This window comes from Verticillium nonalfalfae, assembly GCF_003724135.2.
Source record: "Verticillium nonalfalfae strain VnAa140/NRRL 66861 chromosome Unknown scaffold_50, whole genome shotgun sequence".
Lineage (NCBI taxonomy): Eukaryota > Fungi > Ascomycota > Sordariomycetes > Glomerellales > Plectosphaerellaceae > Verticillium > Verticillium nonalfalfae.
The window spans coordinates 56,836-83,290 of NW_021167275.1; the positions used below are offsets into that span (position 1 = coordinate 56,836).

The 26,455-nt window shown below is 56.4% G+C and overlaps 11 protein-coding genes across 11 annotated transcripts; 7 read left to right on the forward strand and 4 right to left on the reverse strand.

The window, feature by feature from the left end:
• Nucleotides 1-204: 204 nt before the first annotated feature.
• Nucleotides 205-2,168, reverse strand: D7B24_006838 (uncharacterized protein; the record flags this gene model as incomplete). Its single annotated transcript, XM_028640959.1, has 6 exons — nucleotides 205-806; nucleotides 867-1,284; nucleotides 1,340-1,545; nucleotides 1,608-1,749; nucleotides 1,807-1,989; nucleotides 2,046-2,168. 6 exons carry the CDS (start codon nucleotides 2,166-2,168, stop codon nucleotides 205-207), a joined length of 1,674 nt encoding a protein of 557 aa, XP_028494981.1.
• A 1,409-nt stretch (nucleotides 2,169-3,577) lies between these two features.
• Nucleotides 3,578-7,199, forward strand: D7B24_006839 (uncharacterized protein; the record flags this gene model as incomplete). The annotated part of the gene is made up of 2 exons (XM_028640960.1): nucleotides 3,578-3,684; nucleotides 3,785-7,199. The coding sequence occupies 2 exons, from the start codon at nucleotides 3,578-3,580 to the stop codon at nucleotides 7,197-7,199; spliced, it is 3,522 nt and encodes a 1,173-aa protein (XP_028494982.1).
• Nucleotides 7,200-7,816: 617 nt separating this feature from the next.
• Nucleotides 7,817-8,196, forward strand: COX17 (Cytochrome c oxidase copper chaperone; the record flags this gene model as incomplete). Its single annotated transcript, XM_028640961.1, has 3 exons — nucleotides 7,817-7,841; nucleotides 7,908-7,954; nucleotides 8,056-8,196. 3 exons carry the CDS (start codon nucleotides 7,817-7,819, stop codon nucleotides 8,194-8,196), a joined length of 213 nt encoding a protein of 70 aa, XP_028494983.1.
• Nucleotides 8,197-8,582: 386 nt separating this feature from the next.
• Nucleotides 8,583-9,231, reverse strand: D7B24_006841 (uncharacterized protein; the record flags this gene model as incomplete). The annotated part of the gene is made up of 3 exons (XM_028640962.1): nucleotides 8,583-8,811; nucleotides 8,917-9,029; nucleotides 9,082-9,231. 3 exons carry the CDS (start codon nucleotides 9,229-9,231, stop codon nucleotides 8,583-8,585), a joined length of 492 nt encoding a protein of 163 aa, XP_028494984.1.
• Nucleotides 9,232-9,921: 690 nt separating this feature from the next.
• PXR1 (telomerase inhibitor) lies at nucleotides 9,922-11,140 on the forward strand (the record flags this gene model as incomplete). Its single annotated transcript, XM_028640963.1, has 3 exons — nucleotides 9,922-9,944; nucleotides 10,020-11,058; nucleotides 11,114-11,140. The coding sequence occupies 3 exons, from the start codon at nucleotides 9,922-9,924 to the stop codon at nucleotides 11,138-11,140; spliced, it is 1,089 nt and encodes a 362-aa protein (XP_028494985.1).
• A 1,444-nt stretch (nucleotides 11,141-12,584) lies between these two features.
• On the forward strand, nucleotides 12,585-14,159 carry D7B24_006843 (uncharacterized protein; the record flags this gene model as incomplete). Its single annotated transcript, XM_028640964.1, has 3 exons — nucleotides 12,585-12,655; nucleotides 12,704-13,862; nucleotides 13,920-14,159. 3 exons carry the CDS (start codon nucleotides 12,585-12,587, stop codon nucleotides 14,157-14,159), a joined length of 1,470 nt encoding a protein of 489 aa, XP_028494986.1.
• Nucleotides 14,160-15,309: 1,150 nt separating this feature from the next.
• Nucleotides 15,310-17,304, forward strand: D7B24_006844 (uncharacterized protein; the record flags this gene model as incomplete). The annotated part of the gene is made up of 4 exons (XM_028640965.1): nucleotides 15,310-15,542; nucleotides 15,604-16,221; nucleotides 16,292-17,237; nucleotides 17,293-17,304. The coding sequence occupies 4 exons, from the start codon at nucleotides 15,310-15,312 to the stop codon at nucleotides 17,302-17,304; spliced, it is 1,809 nt and encodes a 602-aa protein (XP_028494987.1).
• A 199-nt stretch (nucleotides 17,305-17,503) lies between these two features.
• D7B24_006845 (uncharacterized protein) lies at nucleotides 17,504-18,529 on the reverse strand (the record flags this gene model as incomplete). Its single annotated transcript, XM_028640966.1, has 1 exon — nucleotides 17,504-18,529. One exon carries the CDS (start codon nucleotides 18,527-18,529, stop codon nucleotides 17,504-17,506), a length of 1,026 nt encoding a protein of 341 aa, XP_028494988.1.
• Nucleotides 18,530-19,299: 770 nt separating this feature from the next.
• Nucleotides 19,300-21,076, forward strand: D7B24_006846 (uncharacterized protein; the record flags this gene model as incomplete). The annotated part of the gene is made up of 3 exons (XM_028640967.1): nucleotides 19,300-19,302; nucleotides 19,965-20,923; nucleotides 21,013-21,076. 3 exons carry the CDS (start codon nucleotides 19,300-19,302, stop codon nucleotides 21,074-21,076), a joined length of 1,026 nt encoding a protein of 341 aa, XP_028494989.1.
• Nucleotides 21,077-21,219: 143 nt separating this feature from the next.
• On the reverse strand, nucleotides 21,220-22,548 carry D7B24_006847 (uncharacterized protein; the record flags this gene model as incomplete). The annotated part of the gene is made up of 4 exons (XM_028640968.1): nucleotides 21,220-21,619; nucleotides 21,891-22,204; nucleotides 22,267-22,451; nucleotides 22,500-22,548. The coding sequence occupies 4 exons, from the start codon at nucleotides 22,546-22,548 to the stop codon at nucleotides 21,220-21,222; spliced, it is 948 nt and encodes a 315-aa protein (XP_028494990.1).
• Nucleotides 22,549-23,461: 913 nt separating this feature from the next.
• On the forward strand, nucleotides 23,462-25,559 carry D7B24_006848 (uncharacterized protein; the record flags this gene model as incomplete). Its single annotated transcript, XM_028640969.1, has 6 exons — nucleotides 23,462-23,562; nucleotides 23,614-24,380; nucleotides 24,437-24,682; nucleotides 24,747-25,040; nucleotides 25,107-25,332; nucleotides 25,394-25,559. The coding sequence occupies 6 exons, from the start codon at nucleotides 23,462-23,464 to the stop codon at nucleotides 25,557-25,559; spliced, it is 1,800 nt and encodes a 599-aa protein (XP_028494991.1).
• Nucleotides 25,560-26,455: the final 896 nt, after the last annotated feature.

Consider the following 26,455-nt stretch of genomic DNA (forward strand, 5'->3'; position numbering starts at 1 on the left):
TGCAAAGCGAGTGTGAATAGATGGGGCCAATTTTGGCTGTGGGAATCCAACAGATCTATTACGATATGCCAGTCTCTCTCTACATGCTCGAAAGAAATTCGCTTCGCTCCAATCATGCAATATGTCCCAATCGACAAATCAACAGCTCCAAGCCTGGCATACCAGGCTGTTCCTAACACCTTCACCCAAAAGGCCCTTCCAACTCTACTGCTCCATCGTTTCGGCAACCCTGTCCCAGAAAGCGCACCTCTCGCCCATGCCGTTGTCCGCAGCATTCTCGACATTCATCCTCCCCTCGCCTTCAAACACGACCCTTGACCCGTTCGCTCCCCACGTCTCCCAAGCTGGAGCTCCCTCGGCCCGATATCTGTTAGGATCGAGCGCCCGGACAAACGAGGCAAAGTAGGTCATGACGAGCGGCACGACGGGCGCGTTGTAGGTGTAGTACGAAGCGGCGGTGGGGAGCATGCCCGGACCGAGGACGGCGGGGGCGTCAAAGACGTGGGGTATCCCGAGCCCGGCGGCCATGTTGTCTGCATCTGGCACGGCGAAGCGATAGCCCCAGGTCGGAGACGATGATGCGCTGTAGGCGGTTAGGAGCGAGGCGGAGGGGCAGGAGAAGGTCGCTTCGCCGTAGGCCCGAGAAAGTGAAGGGAAATAGGGGGCATGGTTTGGTAGGGGCGCCTGGCGGGGGTAAAGGGATGCGAGTGTGTCTTGGTGCGTAGCGTTGAGGTGCGGGTACTGGTCAAGGAGGTAGGATGTCTGGTCGACCGAGGTTTCGACTTCGTCGGCAAAGACGGAGCCCTCTATGTTTGCTCGTTAACAAGATACAAAACAGGAACGAACTTCAGGCAAGCATGACTGACCATCGTTGCAGACGCCGAAGAGGACGGGCACCTGTACAAAGTTGCCGGTCTTGAACAGCACCGAGGGGTAGTCGACCAGAAGGTCACCGTCAACGCAAGGGGTCCAGTAGAAGTGTGGGGCATGGGTTCTGCCGGGAAAGGGCGATATGTCGTTGGCACGTTGCAGGGTTCCCATGGATGTACCGCGGAGGCACTTCATCTTATCTTGAGCACTGCGACAGCCAACGTCATCGAGGACGCGATCGAACTGGTACTCGAGGTCACTGACATGAGGCTGCGCCGGGAAGAAGGCCGACTGAGCCATGGCACCGACGAAGAGGTTGTCGTTGCGGCCGCCGTATGCCGCTAGGTGCATGGCGACGGAACCGGCGCCAGCCGAGACGCCGTGGATGATAACATGCTTGGGGTCACCGCCGAACTGTTCATTGTCAAACGTTTGTACACAGCAACATCGACCAAGGGAGACACCTTACTTTGGATATGTGAGTTTGTACCCATTGCAACAGACGTCGTTGGTCGAGAATGCCAACGTTGAGATCGCCGTCTGCTTCAACATCACCGCCAGCGAGGAAGCCGAAGAGGCCCACCCTGTAGTTGAAGTTGATGAAGAGGAATTTGCTACCTGCTTTTTCGACGGCATCCGTGCCGTTCCAGTTCCAGCTGGCCAGAGTCGAGTAGCCTGCAAACGTCAAAACCTCCTACAACCCGAGGTTCGTGACCAGGGTCCCGAAGCGTGCTCACCTCCACCTTGTATAAAGACCCATACCGGCAGCTTCGCGGATGAGTTTCCAACATTCGGCGCCCATATATTAGCAAACAGGCAGTCCTCATCATGGCCATCGGCGGGATAATCTAAGCCAATTGGATAGCAGATGGCGCCGTACTGGACAGGTGAGTGAGAACGAGTTCCATAAATGGGAGACATGCACGCGGCTCATACCGTCTTGGCCTGCTGGTGCTCCTGATTGGGGAGTGGTTCTTCGGGTGCACGCCATCTTCGGTCGCCAGTGGGCGGCACAGCGTAGCGGATGCCGAGATACTGTCGAGTGCCTCCCGGCAGCGTGTTGCCAACGTACTGAGCGTAGCCAAGGTCGACCGTCGTCTCGGGAAGGCCAGAAGGGTTCTGCGTGCTGTCAATTCATCACGTCCGTTTGCGCATGATATGGCGGATGAACTCACATCGTTCTTGGTTGTGGAAGGTCTGCCGAACCAGAGACCCAGAATTATTGAAATCGTGATAAACAGGACGCCGGGGATGAAGAAGTAGCTACATTTGCGCAGATGGGCTTTGGTGACTTTCATGGTGGATTGAGGGTAGCTTGGGACATGGCGAAGGTGAGTTAGGTAGGTGGAGTTGAAGTTCGGCCAATGCCAAGACGGAGGGTACGTTTGCGACTACAGAATGATTTGATGGACGCGAGAAATGAGAACAGCACATGCAGAAGCAGCGGAAAACTGACCAAAGCTGGTGAGTTACCGTCAGTGCACTGGTGATCGTCATGAACGATGGGGTCGGGGTCGACTGAAACGCTCAGCGTTGAAACACACCTGTTCCTGGTGGACGCTGCTTGAGAAATAGTCATGTCTGATTTAGCACAGAACAACGAAACCTAAGATGCTGACAATCCTTTTCGATTAAGATACCTCGGACGGAGGTCGTCATTATGAATCTGTCAAGGCCATCTTCTTGAACGCGCGGATAACTTATCACGTGGCGGCCCGTGGATGCGTTGGAGCTTTGTGACAGACGGAAATCGTGAGGCCCAGCCAAGACATGAGCATTGGTGCTGATTGCGGCCAAAAATAGAAACACGGCGTGTGGTGCTGGCGGAATGTTTCTGTTTGGCGGGCGGGCGGCTGAAGGTGTTTGGCCCGCGAATGAAATGTCAACTGTGCCCCGAGACTGCTTTGTCTTTTGAACTTTTTTACTTTTTTTTGTCGGATTCGCTTCTTCTTCCGGGGCCTTAAAAGAAAAAGGCAACGCGGGAAAAGCTCAAGAAACCCACCATCAAGGGTGCTCATCAATGGAGGTGAAGGGTGTGCAATGAAGGAGAGACCATAGGCGACGAAAGAGGATGCTACAATGGAGGGGCGAAGTCATGGTACTGGCGTCGTGAGGCTGGAGGAGGCGCGAACCGCTGTGCTAGCAGGTGCCAGCCGCCCGTCACTACCTCGAACAGATCTCTCAGGTGGCTATTGGGGGGCCATTAGGGGGGAAAGTGCAGTCAACCGCCGAGGGAAGGACCCTGATTCGTGGGTTGGTGCTCCAGGAGACTCTCGGTATACCTCGGCGCCACGCCTAACATGCACCTGATGACAGGTATTGGCAGCGTATCCTCCCCCCATCCCCCTACCTGGTTGCACTTGCACTGCCTCAGCTGCTTGCGCTGCCTTTCGCCGCTCTTCCTCCTGCTTGCTCTGGTGTTCATCTCCAGATCTCCTGCCATAGCATCACACCTTGAAAGTCAGACTCCACGATCCAGTATCTCAGCGGCCACGTTCCCAGGAAGCTCGATTGCAGCTCTCGACGAATTTGGCCATATTTGCAGGTCTCGCTCGACACAACATCACACCACCGTCGCCGCTAGCTCAGCATCGCACCATACCCCGTCAACAATGTCTGCGTGACAGCTTTCTCGACTGCCTGCTGCGACGGACGGACGGCGAACCCAACAAAGCCTCGGTCAACCTCGATATCGAGATTTATCGACATGGCTTCGCCCTCGGAAGATACACCTGGGCTGAGGTTGTCAGTAGACAAACCCCAGCCCGTCGAACCCCCCGCCGTCGATCGTCTCCCTGACGAGATCATCCAACAGTGCGCAACTCGCTTCCTTGTCTCTGTCTTTCCGTCTCTCCATCTTTCTTGGCCTTGTTGGAACATATGCAGAAACACGTCTGACAAAAAACAACTACAGGATCTTGCAAGACGCCGATGCCGACTCCTTCGCCTCTCTTGTCCTTCTCAACACGAACTGGCGCCGTGTCTCTCAGCAAGCCGAGCTCTACGCCTACCACCTTTCCAAATGTCCTTCCTACGCCGCCAGTCACAGCGGCTCCCCCGATATCGAAGCCTCCGACGATAATCTCCCGCGCTTACGAACTCTCTTCGCCAGAGAGGTTAAGCGCAACCTATTCGAGGCTTACCTGCGGCCTGCCGAAACGACCATCAAGCTCATCTCCAACTCCATCTCCTCCTCGTCGTGTCCCGGCGGCGAAGGCTTGCAATTCAGCCCCTCCCCTCGCGGCCACCATATACTCGCCTACAACTCGTCTCGCATCTATATTCTCGATGTGCGGCCCGCCGAGATCCATGTCCGGAGAGAGCTTAAGATTCTTCGCCGCCCCGCCTCTGCCTGTATCAAGGATGACGGCTCGCTGCTTGCCGTCCTGTCGAGTGAGATGCAGGTTGATATTTACGACCTCACAAAGTCTCCGCCACGCCGCACCCAGTCCATCATCCTCGACAATGCCCCTCGCACCATTGCCATGTCGCCTTGCGGCTCCGTCCTGGCTGCTGCCTACGAGGGCGGCATCGAGGTGACCTCTCTGGCACCTGGCGCAATGCCCACCGAGAGACGCGCAGTCAAGTGCGACGCCGTTGATAGTCTCGCCTTCTCCTTTGATGGCACGCAGCTGCTGGGAACAACTATTCACACGGGCTTGCCGAACACCGTCGTACTGACAGCACCCTATTACGACCCCGGCAGCATGATGGACGATAACATGAGCGCCCTCTGGACCACGTCCATCCTGTTTCCAAACACAAGTCGTGACTGCAGTCACGCCGTACTGCTGCAAGATACGAGCCGCGAGGAGGCCGCCTGGAGTTTCGCCTACGACCGCAGCTTCGAGACGTTCCGCGCTGTGCGCATCGACGACCTGCGGAACGGAACCTCCTACTTCACGGGGCCGATTCCCAGCCCAAGCGAGAGCGAGCAGGCCAAGCTTGTGCCTTGCACGCTGCCGGCAGCGACATACCATGGCGACCTCGTGTCGGCTGGCTTCAAGGGCAAAGACATCTGGCTGTACGGCATTCCCGAGGACCTCGACGCTGTGCCGGACGGCGGCCCCGCCGTCACTGACAGCAGCCTCTCGACGATGAGCGCTTCCGGCAGGCGGAACAGCAACCCACCTTCCCGCACGCCCTCGTCACGAACGGCACAGGACAGTACCACAAGGCCGCAGTGGCAACTGCTGTGCGACAGGCTTCGCAACACCTTTGTCTGGGGCGCAAAGATCGCAGAACTTGAAGGTGTAAGCACAGTCAAGTGGGTTGCTGGCTTTGGCGAATCCTCCTCCAGAGAGCGCCTCGTCGTCGCTGCCCGCGGTCTCCAGCCCGGCAAGTCCATAACGGAAGAGGATGACATTGAATTTGTTGACGGTGGCCGAATCACGCTGCTCGACTTTGCTTACGGTACCGCCGACGGTGCGAAGAAGGAGATTACTATCGAGGTTGGCACTATTGAGCCAGAAGTGTTGGAGGAGGAGCGCCGCGACATCGATGCTGAGGTTGCCATCGTTCGACGCAGGACTGTCGCGCAGAGACGAGGAGGGGATCGCCTTATGCGTGCTGCTACCACCGCTGGGGCCGAAGGGCCACCCCCGGTGCCTGACTTGCCGCCGCAAGAGGATAGTGATGGCAACAATAACAAGGATGATGACGACGACCCTCTCCTTCCGAGGCGCATAGGTGCGCCGCCACGGCCCGTGCAACAAACTACCGCAACGCCTACAGCACCGGCAGACAATGAGCACAGGACTATTATGGAGGCGCAGGAAGCCGTCGACGCTCCGTACTCACACGACAACCCCCGCTCTACGACAACGTTGCGCCGTGCCGCCACGGCAGCAGCGGTCAACCGGCGACGACAGCCGCAGGAACCAGCCGCTGGTTCGGTCCCCTACAGACGTGCCGATGGTCGCAGGGAGCACCCTCACGAGAGCGATGCTGACAATTGGGTACCGCCACCACCCCCTTACCAAAAAGACGACCCTGTCGACCTTCCTGCCTTCCTGCGACAACCCGCTGTGACGCCGGCGAACCAGCAGCGGCAACGCGATCTTCAGCCGCCGCGTATCCAGACGGCGGCGCCGACCGTGGGGTCGGCTTGGCCGCTGCCGAACCCGCAGCAGATGGTCAATCAGCCGCCAATCCACACGCGTGGGTATCAGGAACCGCCGCATAGCGCGCATCCAGTGATGCATCGCAGGACGAACAGCGACTCCACAACCATGAGCCGGCCGCGCGCCAGCAGCCAGCCTCGACCCACGACGAGTCCGTCGGTCCACGATGGCGACGACGAGAATATTTACGATGTCTCGCCACCCGATTCGCCACGTATCGCAGCGCGCCGGAGCAGTGGCGCTCAGCAGGACCTCGCTCCGCCGGCGCGCGACGCATACCATGCTCCACGCCGAACGAGCTTGAGCAGACAGCAGGATGCCCACGCTCGCCGGCCGTCGACCGCGAATTCACCAGCTGCTCCTCTGCGGAACTTGTCGTATCCCTCGGACAACCAAGGTCCTCCTGTTCTAGACCTCCAAATACCCGTGGTGAACCTTGCAGAAGGCCTGGGGCCGCAGACGAGCCATCCAGCTCCTTCTGGCGAACCGTTGCCGAGGCGGCTGTCTAATGCGCAGACGTGGCCCAGAGCTCCTGAGCCTAGCGCCGTGCAAACGACCCCGGCCGGGTATCCTCTCACGGCCCCTGCTGGTCCAGCTTCGCCTCGGCGCGTGCCGGTCGGCAGTCGCGGGCGTCCGACGTCGCAGGACTCAGCATCAAGGCCATTCCCATCGATCCGGACGACAGCGCACACGCAAAGCCCGGCTGTCGAGGACCAGCCGCTCATCATCAGCACGCCTGGCGGCGTGACGGGCGCCTTTGACGCACCCAACCGGCGGACCTCGGGTCGTGGCAGAGGCGAGACGCCGATCTTGGCGCCGATACCGCGGCACGTGCAGCCGGCGATAGAGCGGCTCGATCCCTCTTACGTGCCGCCAGTGAACACTGGCGCGAGCATCACAGACCCGAGGTCCTCGTCGTCGCGGTTCATGCCCTCCTGGCTGTCTGCGCCATCGACGGTATCGAACGGACGGCAGTCGCACGGGTCGATCTCGCGCAAGCCGAGCCGCGCCGAGCGCAGCGCCGCGAAGAACATGCAGGACGCCAAGAGACGCGGCTGGGGCGGGTCGAAGAAGAAGAAGAAGAGGAAGAAGCAGCCCGACTTTGATGTTGCGAGCTCGGCGGCGTGGACGGACGTGTCGGCTGCCAGTCAAGGGAACATGCCAGGTCGAGGTGACAAGGCGGACAAGAAGTGTGTCCTCATGTGAAGTGTGAAGTGAGGCGGTGCGTTCAGGCGATGGTCTTATCGTGTGGTGGGCAAATCAATGTGGGTATATATCTTTGGTACACGAAAAGCGTCGCGTGGGAGTATGACATATTGGAAGGTTTTAGCGTTGCACAGCAGGCGATGATGCATGTCTTGTCGGCGGCATATCTTGGGCATGGTTTTAGTATACATTATGACATGTATTGATGATTGTATCGGGCTTGTTTTGTGTGCTTGGGCAAATAATTTGGTGCCCGAGTGGAATACCTTCCTGGAGCCTATCTCGAGAACAAATAGGAGTTCATGGATTCTACCACCCAATCCTCATCCCTGAGTTGCCCATGGTCGACGAGCCGTGGCCGACGAGACACGAGTCTCCCGCGAGTGCACGTGACCCGCTACGTCCGATTCGTCACTCACCGAACCACCGAGCGACCAAATAGGCGATGACGTGCAATTGTGCTCAAAGACGAACAATGACAAATCCACGGCGCCGAAATGGCCCAAAAAAAAGTGGACTGAGCTTCCTCGACATACGATTTCAGCAGCGACAGAGCCCGGCTTGACAACGCTTTCCCTCGTTCGCATCCCATCGCACCCACTGCAAGAAAAGACAACATGGCCTCCCCTGCTGCCACGATCTGTGAGTACCCCTCGTCCTGCCCCGACCCCTGTGTCCGAAAAGCCAATGGACTGACGACAACACCAGCATCCCCATCTCTCGCGACGCCGGCGCCGGCGGCCGAGAAACCCAAGGTGCGCACCCCTATTCCTCTCCGACGCCCCGGATGACCCGACGCCACATGGACGGAGGGGCTCCCGCGTACCGGCAGAACCCCCGCAAGCTAACAGGACAGCCCTGCTGCGTGTGCAAGGAGGAAAAGTCCAAGCGCGACGAGTGCATGCTCTTCTCGAACGCGGCGGACCCGGCCAAGGCGTGCGCGCCGACGATTGACGCGTACAAGCTGTGCATGAAGGGGTTCGGATTCGAGGTCTGAGGCACAGACCACAGGCTGGAGGAGAGACGGAAGGCGTGGGATGCGCTGGTGTACAACAACATGGGCGGGCGTGGGACGATTAGTGTAGCCATATCACTGGTGGCATAGACGGCGTTGGAATCGCGACTCCCTTTTCTTCATATTTCACGCGGGTGCTATGATTGACTCGACTCGACTCAACGCCACGACGTGCCGGGACGACGGGGACATCGCGGAAGACTCTCACAAGTTCACGCCACGACTCAACAGGAGACCAACAGACTCGTACTGAACCACTGTACTGAACCACTCGTACTGAACCACTCGTACTGAACCACTCGTACTGAACCACTCGTACAGGAACCACTCGAAACCCCCAAAAGCAAGACGACGACGATCCGGCCCGCCTACTCGCGCTTGACGCCGAGACCCTCCGCCTTGACAAGACCGCCGGCCTCGAGCAGCGCGGCCTCGGCTTCCTCGATGCGTCCCTGGACGACCACGCGCAGCAGCGTCTCAAGGCGCTCGAAGCGCGCCTGGGCGCCGTCGACGTGCGCCTGGATGCGCTCCTCGGCGTCGAGCCGGTCCTGCGCCGCCTCGGCGAGGACGTGGATCGAGTGCCTGTCCGTGTTGGCCCTACTGGCGTCAGCTGCCCGCGCACACGAGGGACGGAAGGCGCCAGGCGTGCAGCAATTCATCAGAGCACAGATGCACGCAAAGGGGCAAGAGGGGGGGCGTTACTGTATGCTCATCTGCTTCTCGAGGGCCTTGAGGAGCGTATTCGAGAGGTCGCGCTGCTCGGCCTCGTAGTCGGCTAGGAGGCGGTCACGGGCGGCTGTGAACTTGGCATTGATCTGGTGAGGGTCAGTGGGTGATGAGCAAGTTGGGAGAACGGGGCTGCTTGACCTCCTCGAGACGCTTCCTGCCGCTTTCCATATCCATGTTGTAGGGCTCGGCGAAGTCGTCCTCCATCTTGACGTTGTGCTTGGCGGGCTTCCGGGTGCGCCGGCGCTTCGGATCGGGAGGACTGAGGTTGCCGGAGTCGGTGGCAGACATCGTGATAGGTTGAATCTGGGTCCTCTAAGTGATTATCGTGGTCTCCTATTTCGATATGAGGGCGATATCAGGTCTTCGGAGGTTCTTTGGGACGAAGCGGAGGTGGAAGATGGCCGGTCATGACACCGGAGGCAAGAGGGAAGTGCAATCGAGACTCTCGATTGGAGGGACAAGGCATTTCAACTAGGCTGAGGCTCAGCATAGGAAGGAACCCATTATCAGGTGCCTGACGCCTCGTATATGATGGGATCTGAGGAAAGATGCGAACATTCGCATACACGGCCGCCATTTTGCCAGGCTCTCTTGGAACATGCAAATCAGGAACATAAGACATCCAGCAAATCGAACAAAATGTCACTGCAGATACGGCTTGGTGCTGCCAACCCATAGAGCATTGCCATGTTGATGAGCCCCTGGTGAGCCTGGTAGTCTCGGTGAATCCCAGGTCGGTGAACGGGTTTGGAGAGCGGTGAGCAGGTCAGCACACCGGCCATTCCTCGGATGCACGAGGCCGACCCACGGACCACATTGGACCCCACCAAAATTTTCACGATAACGGCCACTCGATTTTCTTATCACATCCAGCATCGCAGTACCTCAGCATCTTGCATTTCGTCCGCCAGCGAGCGCTCTGTCTTTCGTCGTCCTCCTTAGACCAGTCATTTCAGGCAATTGCCGCCCATCGCCACCATGGGTCTCGCCGAAGTCAAATTGTGCGTCCCTCTCGTCCACCAGCCACCGGCCACCAGTCTTTCCCCCCTCCCTCTGCAGCCCAGCTAACAGGACAGCCGCCGAAAAATCGACAAGGACCCGAACAACACATCATGGGCCAAGGACACATCGACCTTTGGCCAGAAGATCCTGCGCTCCCAGGGCTGGGAGCCCGGCCAATACCTCGGCGCCAAGGACGCCGCGCAGGCCGAGCACTACACGGCCGCCAACGCCTCGTTCGTCCGCGTCTCGCTCAAGGACGACATGCTCGGTCTCGGCTTCAAGCAGGCGCGCGAAGAGCGGTCGACCGGCATGGACGCCTTCCAGGCCATGCTGTCGCGCCTCAACGGCAAGTCGGATGTGGAGATCCAGAAGGAGCAGCAGGCCAAGCTGGCCGTCGCGTCGTCGCTGTACTGCGACAGCAAGTTTGGCCCCATGCGCTTCGTGCGGGGCGGCTGGCTCGTCGGCGACCAGGAGAAGCAGTCGATGGATGATACGAAGGAGGAGGAGGAGGACAAAGACAAGGACGTCAAGGTGGAGAATGTCCCCGAGGTGAGCCTCAAGGACGTGTCGAAGAAGCGCAAGGCCGACGAGGTGTCATCGTCCGAGTCGGACTCGTCGAGCGAAGATGAGAAGGCCAAGAAGAAGCGCCGCAAGGAGGAGCGCAAGGCAGCCAAGAAGGAAAAGTCCAAGTCGGCCAAATCGACGCCCAATGATACCCAGGACGACACCGAGGAAGGCTCGTCGAAGAAAAAGTCGAAGAAGGACAAAACCAAGATCAAGACCGAGACGGACAGCTCAGCGGCAGAGGACAAGGAAGCCAGGAGGAAGCGCAAGCAGGAGAAGAAGGAAAAGAAAGAGAAGAAGGCGGTCGCCGCGGCAGCGGACGACTCGGACTCAGATGCTGACAAGGCGGCCAAGAAGGAGAAGAAGAGGCGCAAGAAGGAGCTCAAGAAGGCCGAGGAAGCCAAGGCGAGCGCATCAAGGTCTGCTTCGGGCATAGCGACGCCGGCTTCGGGAACGTCGACGCCGGTGCTTAGGGGGCATCACGCTGTGCGATCGCGATGGATCGCGTCGAAGAGGATGGCGACGATGGACGACACGGCGCTGAACCAGGTAAGAGCCACTTCCTCCGGGCGTGCTGCTACTATGTGCTGACATCTTATTGCAGATTTTCGGAATCAAGGCATCATCATGAGCACCATAGACAATTGCAGCGTTTACTTTGGGTTGACCCATGCCCTCAAGGTTTATGAAACCCTTCGAGATGTGACTGTTACTCATTGTGCTGCGGCGTCCCAAATAAACAATAGGCTTTTCTTCGACAACGTATCTCCGAAAACTTGAGGACCGCAATTGCCAGCAACAAAAAGAAACCTCCTCGTCCTTAAGAGATCGAGAAGCATCATTCATCCCACCAAAAGCTCGGACAGCCTCGTCGATCGTCTCTTTCCGGCTCTTAAACCATCGACCGTGTTCAACCAAGATGGGTTTCGGCCATTACAGGCTCTTCAGCCAGAAGAAACTTTCCGAGAAGCAACGCGGTAAATTACCAGCATCCGACCCGCCAACAGACACTCCCCAGACGCACCGCCCAAGGGAGGACAGTCGTTCGAACCCCGAAAATGTTAACGACGGATACGATGAACCAGCGCTCAGCACGAAACTCTTCACGAGGCGTCGAGATCGCAACTACACACAGGGCGGCGACTCCCGCGATGGCTTGATGGCGTATAGGAATAGCGAACCTCCAAGGTCACTCTTCGTGCCGCCGCCTTCGGCTGCAAATCGACAGACGTACCCTCAGATGAACCCATGGAGCATCAGTGAAGAGGCTGGAGCCCCTGGTCGGCAGATAGGTCTTAGTCAGTATGAAAACCCTCGACAGCAGCAGGCCACATCTGAGGCGTCATGTAAACCCCAATCTTGTAACTGCATGGTTGGTAACTCGGCGCTGACCCGGTTCGGCACGTGCGACGCGCCTGGACACGGTGGAGGGGTCGATCTGGACGGAGAAGAGGTCAGAGACGGACGAGAATCGAATGTCAGACAGGCTGCTCTGGCTCGGAGGCAGGAAGAGCTCAGCCAAGCGAGGAGAATGACATCCGAAAAGAACGAGAATCATGAAGTTCACAGTGAGGTGAATAAGTAAGTGGCAGTTCATGACATAAGGGTCGAACTAGTGATGGACAGATCCAGAACATATCCCTCACGTTTGATATAATGAAAACCCAGTCAGCAGTATAATGAAACAGGGACTCGATGTAATCCTTCCTTGCCTCTCCACCGCGTCTTACACGCATATCTAACATCTCACCCGCATGGCGTTACGCAACCAATACTCGCCACGTTGACGAGTCAGACGACATGTCCCCAGGCGCGATAAGCCTAGTGCATGCATATGGAGTAACCCTCGAGGCTTTGGTGGAACCGTGGAACCCGCCAAGCGGTCATCGGCAAAACCTCAGAGACGCCGGGTGGGAGAAAAGTGACGATGCGCCGATCAGTTGACAGAGGCTGCGTCTGACTTTTTGGCCGCTGTTGCTGTTCTTTCATAAGGTTTGAACCACGAAAACACTTTCATTACGCCAAATACTCTCACAAACCATCACAAGGCGAAACGTCCGCAACAAGCCAACACCATGAAGCTCGCCATGCCACCGCTCTATGTAAGGGCGAGCCTCATCTCATCCTGTGTTGCCATGCTCTTCGGGTGAGCCTTCCTTTGAAGCAAGTGCTCGCCGGCTGCTGACAACAATAGCCTCGACACTGGCAGCATTGGTCCCGTCACGACGATGCCGTCGTTCGAAGCCACATTTGGCCATGTGTCGCCGACCATGCACGGTGTCATCGTCTCATCGGTGCTCATTCCCGGAGCCCTGACGGCCCTTGTCGCCGGTGTTCTCGCCGATCGCTTCGGCCACGTCCGCCTCTTCTCCCTCGGTGCTCTCATCTACGCCGTCGGTGCTGCCCTGGAGTGTGCTGCCCCTGTCCTCGGCCTTTTCATTTTCGGCCGCCTCGTCAAGGGTGTCGGCGAGGGTCTCTTTCTCAGCAACGTCTACGTCCAGGTCTCCGAGATGGCCCCGGCACGAAGGCGCGGCGTCATGACGGCGCTGCCCCAGTTCCTCATCGTCACTGGTCTCGTTCTCGGTTTCTTTATGTGCTACGGCACCGCCCGACTCGGGCCCTCGACCATTGCCTGGCGTCTGCCCCTTGCCGTTGCCTCGGCCCTAGGCTTCGCGCTATCGAGCACATACTTCCTCGTGCCGCCCTCGCCGCGTTGGCTCCTCTCCAAAGGTCGTTTCGACGAGGCCCGCGCTGTTGCTGTGCGTCTCGGCCTCGACGAAGCTGAGCGAGCGGATCTGCTCGACAACCGCACTCATGAGGTCGCCGCCCACGCCAATGCCACCCTACTCGACGAGCTGCAGCACACGGCGTCCAAATTTCGCGAGGCCTGGTCGGCGCCATTCCGCAGCCGTACCGCCTTTGGCTGCTTCATCATGGCCATGCAGCAGTTCAGCGGCATCGACGGTGTTCTTTACTACGCGCCCATCCTTTTTGCCCAGGCTGGCATTGACGGCGACGAGGCCACTTTCCTCGCCTCGGGCGTCTCAGCCCTTGTCATTCTCGCCGTCACCATACCGGCCACCTTCCTCGCCGACAAATGGGGCCGTCGCACCTCGAGTCTCGTCGGCGGCGTCGCCATCTCGGCCATCATGCTCGTGATGGGCTCGCTGTACGCCGCCGACGAGGTTCACGCTGACCGAGGTGCCGGCAAGTGGATCGTCATCGTCTCCATCTTCCTGTTTGCCATCGTTTACTCGGGTACCTGGGCCATCGGCTTTCGAACCTTTCTTGTTGAAAGCCTGCCGGCGACGACGAGGAGCAGCGCATCCAGCCTCGCCCAGAGCGCCAACTGGGTATGTCCCCTTTTCTCTCATGCTTCCCCCCACACCGCGCTGTCGCTGACCATATAGCTTGCCAACTATGTCGTGGCGCTCATCACGCCCGTGCTGGTTGCCAAGTCGTCCTTTGGCGCATACTATCTCTTCGCCTTCGCCACCCTTTTTTGCACCATCGTCGTCGCCCTCGTCATGGTCGAGACGCGCGGGCACAGCCTCGAGGAGGTCGAGCGGCGCTACCTCGAACGCAAGAGTCGCGCCTCTGGCGTCGCTCCTGGCGGCCTGCGTCTGCGTCGCATCCGGACGGCTGCTTGATGGTCCCATCACTGAGACGTGTGGCTTCATGTCGTTCACACTGCGTTTGGGGGGTCACGAGGTGTATTGAGGAGCCCCTTCCTACGGCCTAGCACACGGCATCGACGCCGAATGGCGCCGTGATCAACCTGAAGTCTATTTAGGGCGATATCGCATCAAGCCTGGGGCAAACAATAAGGTTGATGGGGCCAAGAATCGGCCTTATCCCCGTTGTCCAGCCCGACTTAACGATCATGCTGTGGTGGAGAACCCGCCTTAGCTGTAAGTGGAGGTTCTTCCACAGCGTTTGCCGGTTGGGGAATGTTTCGGAATGCCGCTGCTCTGATTTTCGCGAAAATGGAGTTCCTAATATAGATCTGACACAGCCGGGTGTACATTCTTGGCCTCGGCTGTGGTGGCGCTGTGTCGACCTGTATTTCCCATTGCGATTGTCGGGCAAGCTTGCTACATGTTGGTGCTCTTGTGCGTCTCAATATATGCGGTTGGTAGTATGCTCGAGTCAGGAGGGGGCCAAAAACGACCCTGTTGGTGACCCTTCTGCAGGCCGCATGCGTTGGTGTGAGATTGAAGTATAGAGCGCCGATCGTGGAACATAACGGGAGAGATACGATTGTGCGCGCTCCTCTTGTGAATTTCGAACAGACATCATCTATGATGAATATCGGTTGTTTGTCATCCTTTCTCCTTTCAGCGTCGTAGCATGGACGTATTCTTGCAGGGTTAGCGAAATGGCCAAAGTCCCTAGTTTTTCTTACGCCAAGCGAGCACAAATCTCCGTGATGAACCCTTTGCTACAGTAGCGTTGACAGCGGGATTGCCGGCCCTCTGCATGAGACGATCGAGGCCTCTCTTGGACCAGGCTGTGGATGTGCATCCCGGTCACCACGCCATCCAAACCCATGTTGCCCCCGACATCCCCAGACCTCAGCTCTTCCCATCGTTGGGCTGAGCTCTTTGACACGGACATGATCCTGCAGGGGAACAGTCAAGCCCCTCAGGCTGCCCATTGCGGAGATGCAACGTCGACAGCGTATGCGTGCATGTCTGAACGCGAGTCGCTGGGAAATGATAAGCCGTGAAAGACCCGACTGAATGGGGGCCCCTCGGATTCCAAAGAGGTTTGTCAAGTCAGGTTATTGATATCACTCAAATGTTGCCCCAAATTGCCTTCACCCTGTGTGCTGGCGCCTTGGTTGCCGCCAGCGTCACAAGGCAGCCGGCCCTCGATGTCTCAGTTCGCAGCGCCCCTGGGATGACTCCAGACCAGACCGTACATGCTATCCGCCGAAGCCTTGCAAAGGCGTCTCTGGAGGAGCGTCAAGATGAACTGGGCAACTCAACGTCACTCGACAAGAGCTTCAGCAATGCCGTACTATTCAGATAGTATGTCATCTCCCTATGCTCCCCCTTTTGCTTCCATCCACAGCCAAACTGACACATCCAGCGGCGCTGAGATCAGCAACGAGGTTGGAGTTGACCTTCCCAAAGGTAATGAAGCTACGGCAGACGCTTCATTGCACGCTTCGGTTGAGGTGCTCTGTCGCACATGCTACATCAAGGGCACTGCCAACGTCGATCTGATCATCGACGGAGACTTTGACGCTGGCGCAGCGGTTCAAAGTCTTGGAGACAAGTTCGAGGTCGTCATCGACAACATGACTGACTATGTCGACACGTACATTCGCGACGTTTTTGACAAGGTGCAAGAACAAGGCGTCAGCAGTAGCGCTTTTGACCTGCCTCCGCTCGACGTGGATCTGAACCTTGACATCCAGGGGATTCCTGAGTGCCAACTGCACTTCGGCTTCGATGGCCTCGAGTTGTACATGGACACCCAGTTTAAGATGACGGCGGGCGCGACGTATTCTCTGAATCTGTACACGTCGGTGACGCCTCTCGGGTTCAAAGTCGGCGATGTGCTCGTCGGCGTGACCTTCGTTGTCGATCTCCTCCTCAGCGTCGAGTCAGAAATCTCCGTTGCGAGTGGCTTCCATCTAAAATTGGACGACGGCATCGCTATTGATATTGCCCTATTCTCAGATGAGGTCTCCGATATAGTTTTGTGAGTGCACCTCCCCTTGCGTCGGTTACCAGCATGAGCCCCTCGAACATGTACTAATATCAAGTCCCAGTAACGGCGACCAGTTTGAGTTCCTCCCGGTCACGGTTGAAAGCGATGGCGTGACCTTCAGAGCTCTCCTTCGCGTCGCTATCCACACAGGCCTCGAGCTCCACACTCCCTTCCTCCCAGATCTGTCTGCCGGAGACTTTGAGCTCCCGAGCGCAGGTGGCGGCATTGAGGTTGCCGTCTGGGCGAATCTCGCCGACCTTACGACGAGCATCATCACTAGTAGTGCAGACTCTGATGTTCGTCGACGCGATGATGATGGTCAAGATGATGACGACGAAGAGGATGAAGACTGTCGGCTTCGCGTGAGGCAGGAGTTTGTCTTCGCCTTGGGTGCCGCTGCTGGCGCGACTATCGCCATCATGGACCAGACCTGGGGGCCGGCTCCGAGCACGGAAATCCCCATCTGGTACACAACGCTGGCCGATGAATGCGTCGTGAGCCCGAAGGCGACTGTGTCTAGCACATCAAAGCTTGGCGAGCGGCAGGATGATGAGGAAGACGAAGAAGACCTCACGACGACGACTTTGACGAAGGAGACTGTCTTTACAGCACTGGAGTGCATTTCTATTGGACTCATGAACTGCCCGGCGTCGTTGCAGAGTCTGCGCGAAGTGACCGAGGTACAGACATTCGTGACGGCAGTCGCGTCAGGCGTTGAGGCCGAGTGGCCAGAGGTGACGGCGATGACGATCAACCGCGTTGTAGAATTTGGGTCGGGTGCGCTGGGACTTGAATCGACGTCTGGGTCGCCCGTGTCGTACGTCCCACCTCCACCGCCGCCCACAGAGTCACCTACTTCGGACGACGGTGACAATGACTCGGAGGGATCCGAGGGAGACAGTATTCTGAACGGTAAGGCTGGGGGAGTTGACAAGAAGGTTATCCTCGGCGTGAGCATTGGTCTCGGCGTCCCAGTTCTGCTGGCCGTTATTGCCAGCATCATGTTAGTGCATTCAGTCCTTACCCTGTCATTTTTCACACCATGGCTCACCTGTATTGCAGATTTCTTATTAGACGCCGACGAGTTGCACCGGATGCTGTGTTCCAGCCAGGCCAAAGCAGAATTCAGTATACTGCCGTCGAAACCCAACCGAAGAGCGGTGATATCCAACATGAGGTCAGGAGTGTACGGCAAGACTGAGACTCTGCTTGCAGAAGACGTGACGGAGAGATTCTTTCAAGATACCATGCTTTATGTTACACGTCAACGATGCTATAAAATCGAATCGTCATGTGCTCGGGAATATTGAGATTTGTAGCGCCACAGCAGACAGGCACCTTCAACAGCCGGCAGCGCCTCGCGTTTGATTGTGGCTTTGCCAGGCTGTTTTGTCTCGAGAGATGCTTTTGCTGCCCTCTGAAACCTGTGGCTAAACCTTCGCCATTCGTCATCCGAAGGCCAGTCTTCGTTCCGCAGGATCGTGAACTCAGGCACAGGTCGGTTTGAGTCATCCTGTGAGCCAGGTGAATAGGGGAACAGGGCGTTCTCATATGGCATCCGCAAGAAATGGTTGTTGCTGTGCAGGTCATAAGCAGGCTTGAATCGGAAGCCTTGACGTGCATCATGCGATCCCGGAGGAATACTCCTGAGCAAAAATAGTGGTGGCAGTTGTGCCTCTGCAGTAGACAAGTCCCATTCGAACTGAAACTCCTGATGGACGATGAATAGAAGCTTTTTGAGTTTTGGCAACTTGGAGAGGCGCGACAGCAGGACGCCGATGTTGGTCTCCAACACCTTTTTACCGAGAACTGGATGAGTCAACCTCGTGTTCATGCCGTAGGATGTTCCAAGGGCGAGGCACGTGAGGTTGTTCCGCACCAGGGGGACCTGGATGAGGAATTGGAGCGTGCGGAGGAGCCTTTTGACCAACAGATATGGCTCGAGGAGGATAATGTCACAACTGAGATCGACATATTTGGTAATCCCGGACAGGGTAAGGGCCCTGAAACGGCGCAAGGTAAAGGCCCTGGTTTCGAGGCAGACCGCCGCCAGTATCGGCGGGGGTTCGTAACGGACATTGGCAAATATGAGACCATCGACAGCCGGCGTCGTTTGTTTGGCTTCGGGGCCATCGAGGACCTCGTAGATGCGCTGTGCCGGAAGGGCGAACTCCCAGATGATGTGGCGAAGCTCCGGCGGCAACTTCAATATGGGAAACGTCTTGTTGAGGGGCCAGCGGTCAGAATGCGACGTAGGTTGAGGCTGCCAGCCAATGGAGGGGATAGCTAGAACGGCCATCGAGTTTGTATGTAAGACTGCAATAGAACTTGTGCATCAAGAACCCATCCAGGCATCAGAAACTCGATAGTTTTTCGACTGAAAGAGCATCGAGTATGCAATCTAGGCTGCCTGACATCAAGTTACAGTTTGGGTCTCGCGGTTCATCTGGCTGGCAAAGGACTCATCGGCACCCAGATGGCGAGGTTCAAATGGCGGCAGGGCGGCCTTGGAGCACATGCATGAATGGAGATGTCATGAGTGTCTAGCTAATGCACCACGCGCAGGACTATTGTTCTCTATGAGTGCCACGACCCAACGGAATGGGCGATGCATTGCGGGTGGAGCGCCAGGGAGAGGGGGTCATGGGTAGCCAAGCAGCAGGTGAGCTATAGCGGTCAGCAGAAGTAAAGTGCCATGTCAGCAGCTAAGAATACGGCACCTGGCGTGCGGCATGTGATATGATTAGGGGAAGGCGACTGGAGGATGGGATCCTGAAGACTAGAGACCGTTCATTTAAAGCAAACGAGGCGAGACAAGTCTAGACTTGGTAAGTGAGAGGGTGTGCTGCTGCGCCGCTGACATAAGTGGATGACGTTATTGTTTGTCTGTGATATCTTGCAGCTCATGGACTGGCGGAACCGTTCAAAAGGAAGAATAGAGAGGCTTAATGGCAACCATCTGAAGAAGTCAAGTTAGGTAAAGTTGGCAGGTCGAAATCCAATGTTCACATAGGGCCTTGTGACTCCAAAAGCTAAGCCTTATTATCACCAATTTCATATCGAGTAGCAATGGTGAACAATACAGTGATTCGGAAAATGATGAATTCGTTTATCATCTTTTGGGAATATATTCCAATTCAAACAATGTTTTGAAAAATAACGGGGAAAGTTCGAGTTCCGAACCACACTCCCATTGGATGGCCAGTCTTCCTATGACAGGAGAGACAGAGTCAGCTCGACAAATGTGTATCGGTGTGGTGGCGATCTCTCGGTGAGCGACCCCTTAAAGCCCCTTGCGTTCTCAACTGCCACATCTCTCGACTTTACAATCCAGAAGAGCTACATGCACTCGTGTCCGTGCTAGAAGTCAACACCAGCGCATTCTTCACCGAGCCACAATCCACACCATAGCTGGCGGCTAAGCTCCATACTAAATCTTAATTCCGTGAAACACATCCCCGCGCGCGGGGAAGCTGGGGAAATAGTAGAACGGGAATCATTGGGACTGACTCGCGACCCCCTACGCCCTGTACAGGCTCCAGTTCAAGGTAGCGCCACGGCTACCCTACAGCTGCTGGCGTCCACGTGCCCTGGCCTGTCCGCTAGAATGATTCCTCTCATGCGGTCTCTGTGTTCATCGTACCCCCTCATCGTTCGTCTTGAGTAGTCTACCACGACGAATTCAATCACGACCAAAGCTCATGATTTGAGGCACGAGACCAAGGTGCCCCTAGTCGCTCCAACCACGAGCATCCGTCGAAGAATGCTCCCCCATGCCGGCCGCCGTACGGGAGGTCACCTCAGAGCCGGAGCGGAGAACGCCTACACTCGGTACAAGCGACGGGGAGCCTGCCAAGATGGCCGGCAAGAAGCGTGTGCGTAACTTCACAGCCGATGACCGCGCGACTCATCGCATATTTGAAAAAAACCGGCGCGAAGCGTTCAAGGGCCGTCTGACTGTGGGTCTTACTGAGTCCTTGCAATCATCTTTGATCTACTGTGCTCGTAAGGTATCTAGGGCGTGGCTGACGATGAGCCAGGAACTTGCAACTCATCTTCCAGCCCTTGGCGGCACTGACCCTCAACGCCTTTCCAAGCACGTCGTGGTCGAAGAGAGCATTGCTCGTCACAAGCTCATGAAAAGTCTCTGCTCTGATGCGTTCCAAGACATCCGTGCTCTGGTCCAGGAGCGTGATGAGCTTCTTGCTCAGGTCAACCACCGGAGGCTTATTGACGGTTTGGCGCCACAGGCTCCGAAGGCCGTCAATCTACACCTAGACCGCCTTGTGGAGCAAGAAAAAGAGTCTGGGAGACGCGATGACATAGAGAGAACCGCGAATGCCGAAAGCAGCAGCTCCGTGTCACCAACGGCCGTTTCAGGTCCTATGCCTACTTTAATATCCCTGGGAATTCCGGCGCCCGCAGCGGAAACCACTCCCCTCGACCGTTTCTGGGATGTGACGCACCAGGAGCCGATTTCCCACACGATCACATTGCCCTTCCAAGATTTACCATCATTCGCGACACAGGATCCCTCGCAAACCTGCGCCGAAATTTCTTCCTCTGCTCTAGCCATCCAAGACGTCCCTTTCCTGGACTTTGACTTAACAGAGGAAACCTCACTTAATCAAGGGCTCACATTCCACAATGATATCGGCTCACAACCCGCGATACCCGTTGATTCGGTCGCCATGTCCTTATCGATGCCATACGCGGGAGACTTGGATCTCTCGAACACTGACCAAAGAGCTCACGAACATCATGACCAATGGACACTTTCAGGAACACTTTGTACAAGGTGCGCATATACGGGCCAAACTATCTAGTCTCTCAGCGCTTTATCTGATCGAGACTATCCATCATGAGTCGCCTACTTTCCTGCCCCTTTAGCACACACAGTCACTTGTATCGATTCTTCCACGGCGCCGAATGCAAAAGAGTGTAGCTAGAATTCCTCATCATAAATAGCTTCGGAGACAGCGCAAGCATTCAGACCAACGGAAGCACCTCCTCAATCTTAGCACGGCTCCTCTCCTGCCCGCCTGTGAACAGGGCCATCGCATCGGCTAGTCTCTTCTTCGTCACGGCGTCCGCCTCGATAGCGTTCTGCAGGGGCGCGCCACCGTCAGCGAGATAATCCACATCTGTGCTCGCCAACTTCCCATTCCAGTCAGGACCAGCTAGAGGGTCGATGCTGAGAAGCTTGCGGAGGCGGTCCGATACGGGCGGGGCGTCTTTGTAGACGTGCGCCGGCTTGGGGACATCGGGGCCCGGCTGCTCAGAGGCGACGTAAGGGAGCTTCGCAAGCTCGTTCAGGACCGTGTGCGATATAGTCGCCGAGTGGCAGCCCATTTCACCGGCAGCCATGGCCTCCTGAACAGTGATGAAACTAGGTGGGAGTTAGCGTGCAAAATTGGACACCGCAGTCAATGATTCTCTTGCCTAGCATTCTTGACAAGTGGTTGTTCCTTGCCCGTCTCTTTGTATAGACGCTTATATGTCTCGATGATCTGTACAATGCGGGCGGACATCGGGTGCTCTACTGCTGGATCCTTCACGTTGGGCCACAATTCTGGCTCATCGTGAGCAAGAACCTCTGCAAGAAACATGGTTAGCCGAATGACCCAGATCAGGTGTCTTGGTGTCCCAGATCCTTGAACTTGCCATTATAGTAGGGGCTGATGTAAAGCATGCCAGCCTGACTGCACGCAATAGCTTGCGGAAGACTGAACAGGGCCGTGCCGAGTGTAGGGATACCCTCCGATGAAAGGACCTTGGCTGCGTTCAAAGCAGGGCCCGTCGAGGGAATCTTGATGCAATATCTGTCGCGGCCGATCCCTGCACGGGCGAACTCTTTGTCATAAAGGCGCGCATGGTCGAGGGTTTCCTGGAAGCGGAAAGCATTCGACGGAAGTGTCTGGAGTAGAACGCGGCCCCTGATAGAGTCGATGTTCTTCTTGCACATCAGAACAGCCTGCACATAGCACGGTCAACAAGAAGCCCTTGAGTCATATTGCATAGGCATGGGCCGCTAACCATGCGAGTGTAGATGGCAAGCCAGCCTTCGTTCTTGAGTTCCTTGGCCGTCTCGAGCAAAAGGTCCCGGTTCGAATCATCGCCGAGTTGAATGTCAACCCAAAGTTGATTGCTAGTCTGGTCGTGAGGCACGATCGGCATGCCTTTGATGTGTTCGGGGTCCATCCAGTCCACGTCCACATTTACTGTTTGCATCAGCGATGTTCAAGGCCGGCCGAGTATGCGCCACGTACACTGCTCCTCGAGCTTGTCGAGCCATGTTGGTGTGCCGGCACTGCCCATGTTTGGCGAAAGTCGAGATGGATATGTTGATGTAATCTTGATGAAAGCGTTATCGTCAGGTGTTGTATCTCGTCGCTCAGAGGAGGTAGCTTGGGCACAATCAATCCCAACAGTCAAGAAGAAAGTACAGTACGCTTTTAAAGCCTAGCCAAGTTCCTATGATATCCCCTGCTCAATCTCCGACTCCTTCGCTTCGGCAACCTCTACAATCTTGCCGACGTGCCCTGCGTGTGTTGAATCCATCAAAACCATATGATGTTGATGGACCTGTGCAGGCACCTGGATACGGCCAGCAGATAGCGGGTATTCTCCAGAGCTCGCAAAATGGCACACACAGGGCACAGTCAAACCGACAAAGATCGGCGCGGCAACATCTGCTGAGCTCCTGAATTCTTGCCAGGAGTAGGGGGCCGGGACTTGGGGCACTGGAGCTACGTTCGAGTCAGACACTCAACTCCAATGCAGGCTACTGCTGGAACATTGCGCGGAGAGTCGGGGAGCTAAGAACCCCCCCTCTTTCTTCTTACTCAAGCTTTCACCCACACTCCGGCACTTGACCATTTCTTGACTAGGTCACCCAGGGCCCTGCACAGGTCGTGAGCGGATTCGGCGACATGGCACACGCAGGGCACTGCCGTTGGAGGCGCCATGCGAGTGTTCCTGCACAGGACTCCTCCTCGGCGGACAGCCGCCTCGCTCCGAAGCTTTCGCGAGCTGCAACGTCGTGGAGACGGTGACAGCCCCTCGGTATCGAAGCTACCCCATGGGGAAGAGCTGCAACAAGGTCCATAAATATAAGAGCCGCAGAACCTCTTAGGTCCGGAGTTCGATATTGAAAGTCCATATCTGATAACTACAGACACGGATCACTGCTAAGTCATATCGCCTTCGACCGTCGTTCGACTCCTCCGCCATGGCTCGCATGTCTGATGACGAGGGCGACATCAAGCCCAAGCTCGATGCCTCCCACGTGGAGTTTACGGAGCAGGACTATGCTCGCAACATAAATGCCAGGTGAGCGGAGTAATGGCCTGTGCTTGACGTTGCTTGCTAAGATGTGTCAAGAATTCGTAACCCTTTGATCGGCATCGCGAAGCAAGACCTGAAAGTTCAGACTGACGACTTTTGTCAAACCTTTGGATTCAACGGCAAAGAGGACGTTTTCTATCGTGGTGCCCTCGCAGCCCAGAACCCAGAAACATGGGAGCAGTTTGAGGAGATGACCGACGACGACCGTCACTTTCTCCGTCGTGAGATTACCCACAAGTGGCATTTGCCCCGTCAACTCTACTACGCCATCGCGATCTGCTCTCTCGGCTCAGCCGTCCAAGGCTGGGACAACACGGGTGCGAATGGCGCAAACCTGTCTTTCCCCGTTGAGTTTGGAATCGAGCACAGGGAGATGCTTGTAGGTGCCATTAATGCGGCTCCTGCTCTCGCTGGTCTGTTCTCCGCCTGGGCTGCCGATCCCGTCAACAACCTGCTCGGACGTCGCGGAACCATCTTTGCCACCGGCCTGTTTGCCATTTTCCCGGTCCTGGCTCAAGGGTTCGCACAGAACTGGTGGGGTTTGCTGATCTGTCGACTCTTCATGGGAATCGGCATGGGCATCAAGATTTCGACGATCCCGATCTACTCGGCTGAGGTTGCGCCGGCCATTATTCGAGGCGGCATCGTCACGAGTTTTCAACTCTGCGTTGCATTTGGCATTTTCGTTGGCTTCTGTTCTAACTTGATCTGGTTCCGTATTGGTGATCTCGCCTGGCGGTTTCAGCTCGCTGCTGCGTTTGCCCCTGCCATTCCTGTCGTCATCTTTGTTTGGTGGTGTCCGGGTGAGTGCTTCAATGGACAAGAGGAAGAGTCGCCAAGCTGACACCGTTCCGTCCAGAGTCCCCCCGCTGGCTCATGAAGAAGGATCGAATGCAGGATGCCTTCAAATCGTTCTGTCGCATTCGCAACACTGAGATGATGGCTGCTCGTGACTTGTACTATGCGCATTGTCAAGTGCGCGAGGAGAGGAACGCCTTCGGCGGTAAGACGCTGCGCACAAGAGTTATGGAGCTGCTCACAGTTCCCCGCCTGCGCCGAGCGACTGTTGCGAGCGCTTGGATCGTTATCGGCCAGCAATTTTCCGGTATGACTATACCCTCTCATTGAGTCCAGTGGATCGCAGACAGCAGCTGACCAGTTTGAACCAGGCATCAACATCATGGCTTTCTACTCTGCCACAATATTTGCCGAGGCTGGCTACTCCCCAAAGCAGTGCCTGCTTGTCTCGATGGGTTTTGGGCTCATTACGTTCGTCTTTGCGTTCCCGGCCGTGTACATGATGGACACCTTTGGCCGCCGGAACCTGCTGATGATAACGTTTCCCAACATGGCCTGGTGTCTTGTTGCCGCCGGAATGTGCTTCCTCATTGACGAGAGCGTGTCTGCTCGAGTGCCCCTCATCGCATTTTTCGTGTTCCTCTTCTCCGCCATGTACGGCCCGGGTGAGTCAAGTTCGAGCTGAGCTCTGAGCCCAAGATGGACATGGAAGCATGCTGACGATTTCTCAGGAATTGGGCCACTCCCTTCGATCTACTTCTCCGAATCTTTTCCCCTGTCGCATCGCGAGATTGGCGGCGCCGTGACCATCATGGTCAACAACGCGTTCAGCAGCGCTCTGACGCTTAGCTTCCCGTCTCTGCTCAAGAATTTCGGTCCGACGGGAGCTTTCTGCTTCTATGCAGGCCTGAACATTCTGGCGTTCCTCGTCATCTTCCTGATTATCCCCGAGACCAAGTAAGTCCCGACAGAAGAGATGCTCGAATCCATGGCGGTTCCTAACATCTGCCCCCAACAGACAGAGAACGCTTGAGGAGCTTGACTACATTTTCAGTGTTCCCACTCGACGCCATGCGGGGTACCAAGTGCGGACCTGGCTGCCTTGGTGGGTAAGACGTTACATTTTCTTCCGCAGGGATGCCAAGCTCGAGCCCCTGTATCACCTCGATGCGCGTCAGGAGTGAAAGGTGTCCGACATTGGAGCAATTTGACGAAACAATGGTGTGTTTGGCGGTTTCGTTCCTTCAAAGTAGAGGCCTGGGCTTGGTCAGATATCGATAAGTGACATGCCAAAAAGGCGTACTCATGGGTATCTGCCGTAACTGAGGTCTTCTAGTGATCACAGAGTCTAATTCCAATAGTGAGCATTGTCAGATGATCTCACTTGATGCGAAGCGTCAAAGAAGCCTCTCCAGGCGAAATCTTCGCAGCCATAGCGTGTACAAACAGACCGTTGGTCGCAAAAAGACGGAGGCGGTCTCTCGGTAGTAAAGTCAAGAACTCCTGACAGGAAGAGTCGACGAGCCTTGAAACGGATCAATGAAAACCCGTCCCCGAATCGGCGTCACAATATCCCGACCGAATCGCTCCAAGCAAGACCCAACAAGTGGGGCGGGCAGGCGCCCCGTCGCATCGCGACTACAAAACTCTGCGCGACCGCGCCTGCTTTTACCCTTTTTCTTCTTTTTCTTCTTTTCGTGCGGCTGGCATAACCTGAAATTGTTTCCCCATTGCTCGAATCCTAAACAGTGGATATATCGGAGCGTCAGTTATGCCCCAGAACGATCAAAATTGCAGGCTGGCTTTTCCTCTTTTCACGCGGTCCTGGTCTCAGACGCTCCTCCTTTTGGTGGGGGCGGGATCGCGGCGAGGAGGTCGGACATACTTTACTTTCGATGAATCGTGATCATGTACAGGCTGTTGATAAATCCTGATGTTGGTGGACGAGAACGTTGAACTCGCACCTGCTAATCAAGACGGCCTGCTGGGCTATGCGTCTTGCGACTGTCAGACTCGAGCGTGAAAGGAAAATCCCGAACGCTTCCAGGATCGACGTTTGCAATGCACCTCAATGCGACAC